The sequence below is a fragment of the Cydia splendana genome, chromosome 4, assembly GCF_910591565.1.
Source record: "Cydia splendana chromosome 4, ilCydSple1.2, whole genome shotgun sequence".
In the NCBI taxonomy this organism is placed as follows: Eukaryota; Metazoa; Arthropoda; class Insecta; order Lepidoptera; family Tortricidae; genus Cydia; species Cydia splendana.
In genome coordinates, this window is record NC_085963.1 from 1,793,216 (window position 1) to 1,803,903 (window position 10,688).

The following is a 10,688-nucleotide window of genomic DNA, read 5'->3' on the forward strand; positions in this document are numbered from 1 at the left end:
CTATGCGTCGTTCAAGAGTTCTGTTCTGATAATCATCAGCAGTTCCACTTCATCAAATGTGACAGTTTTTAATGTAAATGCTTGATTTTCTGATTAAAATACATAAATCTCTGTACGTATGCCTTTAAAATTTGAGAAGTTCTCTCGATTCCTCATGGATCCCATGTTCAGAACTCGAGCTTGACATAAATGTGGCTTAAAAACGTGAGCTATGCGTCGTTGAAGAGTTCCGTTCTTGGCCATCATCAGTTCTACTTCATCAATTGTCACTTTTTTCAATGTAAATGCTTGATTTGTTGATAAAACACAAAAATCACTATATGTATGCCTTTAATTAAAGATTTGAGGAGTTCCCTCGATTCCTCATGGATCCCATCATCAGTACGTACCTACTCGAGCTTAACAAAAATGTGGCTTAAAACCTTAACTTGCTTAATAGTAATTTCGAAGACCTATCGAATGATGTGCTTATGTTGATATTTCTCAAGAAAAAAACAATTTTAGTTTCATACGACGACGACCGGTCTGGCCTAGTAAGTAGTGACCCTGCCTGTGAAACCGATCGGATCCCGGTAAGGGCATTGTATGATGAACACAAATATTTGTTCCTGAGTCATGGGTGTTTTCTATGTATATAAGTATGTATTTATCTGTATAAGTATGTAATGTATATCGTCGCCTAGCACCCATAGTACAAGCTTTGCTTAGTTTTGGGCTAGGTTGATCTGTGTAAGATGTCCCCTAATATTTATTATTTATTTATTTATTTACCTACCCATGGAGTGTATTTTAAACTACGTACCGAAGCGTAAAGTAAGTACATCAACACCACTTAATTAACGTCCATTGATGGACGGCTGGCAGTCCTCAAATATGAGTTTCTCCAGAAACTTCCTACCTCGCACAGACAAACTGTCGAATGAACTGCCGCGTGCGGTATTTCCGGACCGTTTCGACCAAGAAAAGAGGCCAGCATCGAAATTAGGAAATTACAACCCCTACGGTGTTGCGACTGTAATGTAATAATAAAATACCAATACTTATCTTATAGTTTTGGAGTCAAATTAAATAAATAAATAAATAAATATTGGGGACATCTTACACAGATCAACCTAGCCCCAAACTAAGCAAAGCTTGTACTATGGGTGCTAGGCGACGATATACATACTTATATAGATAAATACATACTTATATACATAGAAAACACCCATGACTCAGGAACACACAAATAAATGCCCTTACTGGGATTCGAACCCAGGACCATCGGCTTCGCAGGCAGGGTCACTACCCACTAGGCCAGACCGGTCGTCTGTTAACAATTACTGCATAAGTGCATTACTGTTAATTACTGTATAAGTGTTTCTTTTTTTGCTATTTTGGCCACGGAACCCTAAAAACGTTCACAAATCGGACTATCGGTTTCGAAGAGAAACGTGGACAAACTACTTGAGATCTGTGTGAAAACTAAAATACTTTTACCTAAAAGCAAAACTAGCATAATTACCATTTTCACTGTTTGATGTTGACAGAGGTACTCTGGCATGTGAAGATCTGATCTGAATCTGGTTTGCAGCTGAAATTTAAATTATTGTAAAAGAAATAAGGTAGAAGTACTAGTGCTTGACGCTGCACTAGTATTCGACATGGGCACTTTATGTCAAAGTAATATAGGTTAAATTTGAACAGCGAAGATTTTTCTGTATTCAAATTTAATCTTTGTCACTTTGACATAAAGTGCCCATGTCGAATACTAGTGCAGCGTCGATCACTAGTACTTCTACCTTAATTTAACATTTTTAGATTAAGTACTATTAGGTATAACTCCATACGCCGTGCATCGCAATAACGCGGTTGGGAGCGGCAATTTATCTAGAAAAAAAAAAAGATCTTCATGGACTTTCCATGTGCGACGGTAATCGCTTATTTACAGGTAATTCGTGTCCTCGTTTGCCTCCTATATAACTTATATAGAAAAGCCTATGTTTATTTTAATATCCTTATATCTTATAGTTCTTGAGTAAAATGGCTGTGATCTACGGACGGACGGACGGGCGGACTGACCGACGGACATGACGAAACTATAACGGTTTCATTTTTGCCATTTTGGCTACGGACGGAACCCTGAAAACGATCACAATTCGGACTAACCAATTCGAAGAGAAACGTGGGTAAACTGAGGGCCTCACGCGAAACACGTTCGCCGTGTTACTTCTCTGTCGCACATACGTACGAATTTACAAGTGCGACAGAGAGGCCACACGTCGAACGTGGTTCGCGGTAGGCCCTCTGAAGTCTGTGTGAAAATACTTTTAAAGATAACTAGCATAATTACCATTTACCTACACTGTTCGATGTCGATGGTCTGGCATGTAAAGGTTTGCAGCTGAAATTTAAAATTCTGGTGAAAAATTATTTTAATATTTTTAACATTAGGACATGATGTCACGATCCTCAGCATTGAGGGAACGACTGATGATGATGATGATGATGATGAGATGATCTATTTTTTATGGGTAATCAAATATACCTACTGTTACTGTCTGTCTTTCGGGGCTCCCTGAGGATGGGGGCCCTGGGCACGAGCCCCGTGTGCCCTTATGGGAAAGACGTACTGACTTATATATTGTTCAATGACGAAAGAGTGGACTGTAAAGAGGGGACGATAGGGGATAAGTTTAGGGGCTGGTTGAGCAAGAAAGTTGTTGTATGCTAGAATTAACCTATGAAATTCAATTTAAGTGCGAAATAGTGTGAGACGAAGTTACCTTTGCAATCCGGTGGTTGTGGGTTGAACCGTTGGTCTCCGCTGTGGACTGTTGGTGGTGGTCCGGGCTGCCCTTGTCGCCAGCTAGAGGTAAGCTCAGAACCGTTACCTTCAGTCGGCCAACTTAGACCTAGGATTCTCCACTGCACAGATGGGCACGGCGTCCTTCGGCTACACAGCACTGATTTTAAAGAGTCTAGAGATTGGCAGTAGTGCTTCTAACAAATTGGGAGAAAATTAACGAGAATAGCGAAAGGCGATGCGAACTGGTATTCGTTTCATGACATACTGGCTCTGACAGCTTGTGACAGAGCACTATTTAAATTCGAACCGTGACTTTGGTGTTGCCACAGTATTTACAAAAAATAATCCTAAAAATACAAAGCCAAAGCTGAACATTCCGCCCACCAAAATGCATTGTATTTTGACTAAGCGAAAAGGAAACAATAAAGTAAGGTAAGTGCGATAATATTAAGACTAAAACGAAAAAATGGACAACACAAAGGTAGCGCTCTAAAGCGACTACGCAGGCAGTGGGCACAGTTTGACCACAGGCCGTTTGTACAACCCTGTGGCCGTGCGCACAGTAACCACACGACAGATCCCGTCGGATCCGGGGTGTGTGTCGATGATGCGACCCAGGGGCCATTTCATTGGGCTCGTCGGCTCGTTCACAACGAGCACTAGTGCACCAATTTGGACGTTGGGCTGCCTATCGTGCCACTTCATCCGCTGCTGGAGAGTATGCATATACTCCTTCGACCATTTGTTCCAGAAGTCCTGGTGCATCTTCTGAAGCAGCTTCCAGCGTTGGAGAGGGCTAACACGAACGTCTGATAGGTCTTCCTCAGGCACGACCGACAGGGGCTCCGTGGTGAGGAAATGACCGGGAGTCAGAGCTGTCAGGTCGTTGGGGTCGGTGCTAAGAGGAGTGAGGGGCCTTGAGTTGAGCAAAGCCTCGACTTGGGTTAAAACCGTCGAGAATTCCTCATACGTCAACCTTTGGTTCCCGACGACACGCGACAAGTGTGTTTTCACGGCCTTGATTCCAGCTTCAGCGAGCCCTGAAAAATGTGGGCTACCCGGCGGGTTGAATTCAAAGTTAATTGAATGGTGTGCGGCAGCATCCTTCACTAGACGTTGCAGGATGTTGTTCGCACCGACAAAATTTTTGCCTTGGTCAGACACTAACCTGCTGCACCGACCACGACGAGCGACGAAACGCCGAAGTGCGGCGAGATAAGCATCCGAAGACAACTCGGTGACGAGCTCAGTATGAATGGCTTTTGTTGCGGTACAGACAAAGACGCAAATATAGCCCTTGTACGTCTTGTTACCGCGTCCGCGACCGAGTGCGATGTCGAAAGGCCCGCCAAAATCGACCGCTGCGCTCGAGAAAGCCTTGAGCTGGGATATTCGATAGGACGGCAGGTCCCCCATGAATGGCGCAGGGGCACCCAGTGGCCGCACCCGAAAGCACTTCATACATTTCGATACCACTGCGTAGATAGCCCGTTTTGGACACATGATCCAAAAATGCTGTGACAACAGGTTGTGAAGCGTTTGGATGCCTGGATGCATGAACCGTCTATGATATTCGTCTATAAGAAGGAAGGTCAGACGATTGTCGCGAGGTAGAAGCAACGGATGCTTCACGTCGAAGTCGAGAGAAGCTCGCGACAGGCGACCGCCCACCCTTAAGAGACCCGCTTCGTCTATGAATGGGGACAATTTTCTAAACGCTTTGGGAAGAGAATTCGAAAGCTTGTTGGAAATCTTTTCGATTTCCTGAGCAAAGCTGCGCTGTTGCATGAAGCGCACGAGAATCATTAGTGACTGTTTTACTTCGAGAGGTGTCAAAGGTCCGCGTAACAGCTTTCCAGTCGTCTTTTGGTTCTTCGCGTTGTTCGCAAAGCGGCGACAATACGCTAAGACGCGTTGAAGTGTTCCTAGCGACGAGAACTTCTCTAATAGATTGTCAACTAGTGCGTTGTCATTGGACACTACAAGGACCGTAATCCTTTGTTCGTCGTGAAGAACATCCCTATCTGGCGTCAGCACTGACTTAGGCCAGCTCTCAGTGGGGTGCCTGAGCCAATCAGGCCCGCTCCACCAGCAAGTTTGGTTGACCAAGTCTTGGGGAAGCAAACCACGCGATCCGCAGTCAGCTGGATTGTCAGTGGTTCTGACATGATGCCAGGAGTCGGGAGGAATGACGTCTTGGATATGACTCACACGGTTGGCCACGAATGTTTTCCACCTGGATGGACACGACTTGATCCAGGTTAACGTCACACTTGAGTCCGACCATGCGTAAATTCTATCTACCGAGTGAAAGGGCTTCAAAGCCTCCACGACCGAAGCCATCAAGTCCGACAGCAGAACCGCTGCGAGCAATTCGAGACGCGGCACTGACAATTTGCGTAACGGCGCGACCTTGGACTTCGCACACACTAGCTTGACGTCAACGTCGCCCTCCTCAGTCACTGTACGGCAATAGATTACGGCACAGAAGCCACGTTCTGATGCGTCACAAAATCCGTGGAGATGTAGCACGTCGAATTCCCCGATTAAACGGCGAGGCACAGCTACAGCACTCAGCGACGAGAGTTGAGTTTTGAATTCCTGCCATTCCAGCCTGATGCTTTCCGGGACATCTCCATCCCAGGAAACGCCCGAAACCCAAAGCAACTGCATCAGATACTTGGCGAGAAATGTTACAGGCGAGAGGAAACCCAATGGATCGAAGATTCTAGCTATCTCCGACAGAATGGTGCGCTTCGTGCACCGACCATTAGGTGTAGATGCTACACGAAAACGAAAGGAGTCAGATTGAGGTTGCCATAGCAAGCCCAATATCTTTAGAGAAATGTCAGTCATTTCTTCGAAATGTTTAAAGTCTTCCGAGTATAGATCGGAAGACGGTAGGCTCTCCAGGAACTCACTACTATTGGAGGTCCACTTCCTGAGATGAAAACCCCCCGACGACAGTATTTTCGTAAGTTCCGCCTGAAGCGAACGCGCCTGCTCGACAGAATCCGCTCCGGTGACGACGTCGTCGACGTAGATGTCACGAGCGAGTACGGTTGAACCACCTGGGTAGCTGGCTGCAGAATCACTGGCAAGTTGAGCCATTGTACGAAGAGCCTGGAATGGCGCAGCAGAAACCCCGTAAGTGACCGTTTTAAGACGATAGTCGCGCACGGGACCGACAGCAGAGGGCCGCCACAAGATGCGCTGAAATTCAGCGTCCTCTTCAGGAACCAGAATCTGCCTGTACATCTGTTTCACGTCACCTGTGAAGACGACGGCATGCCAGCGAAAGCGTGTGAGCAGATCGAAGATGTTGGTCTGAAGCTTGGGCCCAGCGAGAAGAGTAGCGTTTAAGGACGTCTCGTTGGCGTCCTTAGCGCTTGCGTCGAAAACTACGCGAAGAGGAGTGGTGACGGAGTCACGCAGAATACCATGGTGAGGTATGTAATAGAAGTGGCTTTCACTTGTTGAAGGAGGTTCCACTTCCTCCAAGTGACCTCGAGACTCATAGTCATTCATGAATTCCACATACGCCCTTTTAAACTCGGGGTTGGAATTCAATTTGCGTTCCAACGACGTGAACCGCTTGAGAGCGATTTCGCGCGAATTGAGGAAGGTAGGTTTGTTCGTGGGGTCGACAAATGGTAATGGAACTACGAACCTGCCTTCTTCATTGCGATAGTATTTTCCACGAAAATAGTCTTCGCAGCGTTGGTCCTCCTCAGATACGAAAGGTTTAGTCGGAGAACTAACGGTTTCTAATTCCCAAAATTTTTTTATAGAATCGTCGAGCGATAAAATTTGCGAAGGACTCGACACGAAAAAACAATGTTTATTATTGTTGCGAGACGATACGAAAGCGCTTGATGTGAGCTGACTCTCATCACACTCACCCATTACGACCCATCCATAGATGGTTTTCAACAGAGTAGGCTGTCCAGGCTCCCCGCGCCGTATACCGGGCAACAACGACGAAACGAAGACCTGTGCGTTAAGCAACAAGTCCACCGGCGCCGGACGGGCAAAGTCAGGATCAGCCAGCGATAAATTTTTGGTGTGTGACCAACCCGACGAATCGACAGGTTGTGGAGGTTGGTCAGCACATACCGGCGACAAAACGAAAGCTTCGAGTTTAGTACTCAGCGAAGAGGGTTTATTACTCATTGGCTTGATCTCACATGAAAGTGAGCCAAATGTTTGATTGGGCGAGTTACCGATGCCAAACACAGTGTGTTGGCCAGAAATCTCAAACCCTAGCATTTCAGCACAAGATTTCGATATAAGGTTGCATGCACTAGCACCATCCAGAAGTGCACGCACTGGGCGGAAGACACCAGAACTGTCCCGAATCAACATCTTGGCAGTAGCAAAAAAGATTGTATTATCTCCCGACATAGCAGTTAGAACCGTGTTACTACTACTACTGCTAGTACTGCTCGTGCTATTGCTAGGTGGTGCAGTAGCAGCCTCTGTGACCGTGGGTGCTTCAACATTCTTAGTAAAATGCAATAAGTTATGGTGTGAACTTATTGCATCCTTAACTAGATTAAACCGGCCATCATTATTGAGATTCAGAAATTTGTTACATTTGTCGAGACTATGTTGACCCGAACAACAAACACAGCTCGGTGTTGACGGAGTCGAAACGACCAGGGCCGTTTTGTTTTTAGTCAACGGTTTAACATTCTGAGATTGAGGCCTAACACTAATACTTGAGTTTTCCAAAGCCCTGCTCCGCTTTTCAATAAAACTTTTCAACTCGTCAAACTTTGGAACCTCAGTATTAGAAGTGAGTTGTAATTCAAATGCTTCCCGGGTAGCGACATCTAACTTTGCCCATAGCAAATAGTACAACATAAAGTTTTTATCGGGGAGGTTAAATTTTGACAAAATATTTAAATTTTCATTGAAAGTTCTATAAACCCGTTCCAAATCTGTTTTGTTCTTGACTGGCTCACAATTTAGCAGTTTTTCATAATACATTACAGCAATTTGCCTCTTCCTATCATAATAATTGGACAGCGTCTCATATGCACTGCTATAATTGTCACCTGACAGAGGAAAACTTTTAATTAAATCATATGCGGAACCCTGAACGCTTGACAATAGGTAATGTAATTTCTCAACATCACTAATTGTGCTCCGACTATGTATGAGGGAGTCATAAAGCTCTTTGAAAGACACCCAGCCTTCCAATTTTCCATCAAACGGCTTAATCGCTATTTTAGGAAGCTTGGCTAAATTATTTTCAAGCGTTAAAGGCTTCACATCCGACTTATCACTTATCCCACTCTTAGCCATTTGTCTTAACCTACATTTCACTGATTTCAACTTACTTTCAAATTCCCTCGTAACTTCGTACTCTTCCACACGTCTTTCAGGTTTCAGCGGACGTAAAATCCTTAACTGAGCATTGTGAAAGTCTTTTTCTAAATCCTTTATGTCCGATTCATCATAACCTTTTAAGTCCGAACTTTCAATGTTCTCTAATCTAAAAATAGCATACCCGCGCGCGACCCGGAACATATCTACAGTCGCGGGCTCTGTATCACTATCACCATGTACACTCATATTGTTTTAAATGCAATTAATCACACTAAAACGACGAAAATAAACACAAAACTATTTGCAAAATAACGTTGGCTAAGTACTGACTGACACGAGTGACACTGACAGCTGTCGTCGACACTTGACAACTATGAAAATGTTGCCAGCAGTATTAACCACGAATGAACGAATGGTTTAGTAAAAGCACTACTACACGACCACCAACTTTCTTGCTTACCCACGACCTTTTTTATAAGTCTACCCTAAATTTAGAATTAAACAGATGATATGACGAAACGAATTTGAATAAGCAACAGACAACGACAAACGAAAAACCAAAGGTCACTTTTCAAATTATGCGGTTCGAAGACCAAAATGTTCAATGACGAAAGAGTGGACTGTAAAGAGGGGACGATAGGGGATAAGTTTAGGGGCTGGTTGAGCAAGAAAGTTGTTGTATGCTAGAATTAACCTATGAAATTCAATTTAAGTGCGAAATAGTGTGAGACGAAGTTACCTTTGCAATCCGGTGGTTGTGGGTTGAACCGTTGGTCTCCGCTGTGGACTGTTGGTGGTGGTCCGGGCTGCCCTTGTCGCCAGCTAGAGGTAAGCTCAGAACCGTTACCTTCAGTCGGCCAACTTAGACCTAGGATTCTCCACTGCACAGATGGGCACGGCGTCCTTCGGCTACACAGCACTGATTTTAAAGAGTCTAGAGATTGGCAGTAGTGCTTCTAACAAATTGGGAGAAAATTAACGAGAATAGCGAAAGGCGATGCGAACTGGTATTCGTTTCATGACATACTGGCTCTGACAGCTTGTGACAGAGCACTATTTAAATTCGAACCGTGACTTTGGTGTTGCCACAGTATTTACAAAAAATAATCCTAAAAATACAAAGCCAAAGCTGAACATATATTAAACCACTTATTCATAAAACTTAGCATCTACCTTTGTTAAATTTGTCCCTTTCTAACAAACACAAATGACAAAATGACGGATAAAGATAATCGATTATCAAGGGCTTAAAAGCGTTTATGAATAATGTCATAAGAATACTGTTGTTGAAATTGAAATAAGTACCTTCAATTCAATCTCTCATAGCATAGCATACTTAGTACCTATTGATTGAAGTTTCTTGTTAGATGGACATTGTTTCCATCAAAAAATAGGTAGATAATACTAATAAGTAATTACAAATAATGAAATAGCTGTAAGTACCTACTCTGGACTGGAATAACCGTGACACGTAACAAAAACAGGCCAATTCGAACATACATTGAAATCAGAATAATAATTTATTTTAATCATCATCATGCATTCATTGTTAAATTTAGTCATCGTGCGTCTTGCCCGCACCAATACATGTACGGAAAAGTACGATATTTGAATGACATTAGTTAGATGTCATTATGATCCAACCTCACAAACACCCAATTATATGACAAATTGTTTACAGTACCTATATTAGGTACTCAGTAAAATTCCTCCTCCTTAGAAGGTAGGTAGTGTATGCCGTTTATACATGTTTTAGGGTTCCGTACCCAAAGGTTAAAAGCGGGACCCTAATATTACTAAGACTCCGCTGTCCGTCCGTCTGTCTGTCTGTCTATCACCAGGCTGTAACTCATGAACCGTGATAGCTAGACAGTTGAAATTATCAAAGATGATGTATTTCTGTTGCCGCTATAACAAGGAATACTAAAAACAAAATAAAATAAATATTTAGTGGGGCTCCCTTATAACAAACGTGATTTTTTTGCCGTTTTTTGCATATGGGCACGGAACCCTTCGTGCGCGAGTCCGACTTGCACTTGGCCGGTTTTTTAAATTATAATATTAGGTCTTGGTACAAAGTTTGTTTGGGGTTAGCTGGATGAAGGGATAACTTCATCTTTATAATTTAAAATGTATCTGTTGCTGTGCTGGACTGTTTTAAACTTACCTACGATAAAATGTTTATTACTTACCTAATCACTTAGTGCTACTTGCACCGTACCACTAACCCGGGGTTAACCGGTTAAACCATTAACCTAGTGTCAAATTGTACTGGTAACCATGGTTACTCTAGGTTGAATCAGTTAACCCCGGGTTAGTGAATGGTGCAAGTGGCCCTGTGGGCTACAACTAAGGCTAATTACTAATTATGGCTAATAGAAAGTTACCTCGTCTACTTGCAGCATGTTGAGGAAATTCTCATAATAAATGGTATTCCGACAGTGCATGGAGGTGCGGAAAGATTTAACTTTGGATAGGCTCTTTTTAGGGTTTTGTAGTCACCTAGAAACCCTTATAGTTTCGCCATGTCTGTCTGTCCGAGGCTTTGCTCCGTGATCGTTAGTGT

The 10,688-nt window shown here is 43.6% G+C and overlaps 1 protein-coding gene across 1 annotated transcript; it reads right to left on the bottom strand.

The window, feature by feature from the left end:
- Positions 1-3,286: 3,286 nt before the first annotated feature.
- Positions 3,287-8,368, bottom strand: LOC134789610 (uncharacterized). Its single transcript, XM_063760181.1, has 2 exons — positions 8,134-8,368; positions 3,287-7,338 (listed from the first exon to the last, which is right to left on the bottom strand). The coding sequence occupies exons 1-2, from the start codon at positions 8,366-8,368 to the stop codon at positions 3,287-3,289; spliced, it is 4,287 nt and encodes a 1,428-aa protein (XP_063616251.1).
- Positions 8,369-10,688: the final 2,320 nt, after the last annotated feature.

Bases quoted from the DNA above. Each gene is read 5' to 3' on its own strand.
- LOC134789610 (XM_063760181.1), bottom strand. From the start codon at position 8,368: ATGAGTGTACATGGTGATAGTGATACAGAGCCCGCGACTGTAGATATG. The intron at 7,339-8,133 runs GTAAGTTGAAAT...GGTTTAATCTAG, and splicing joins AGTTACGAGGGAATTTGAAA to TTAAGGATGCAATAAGTTCA.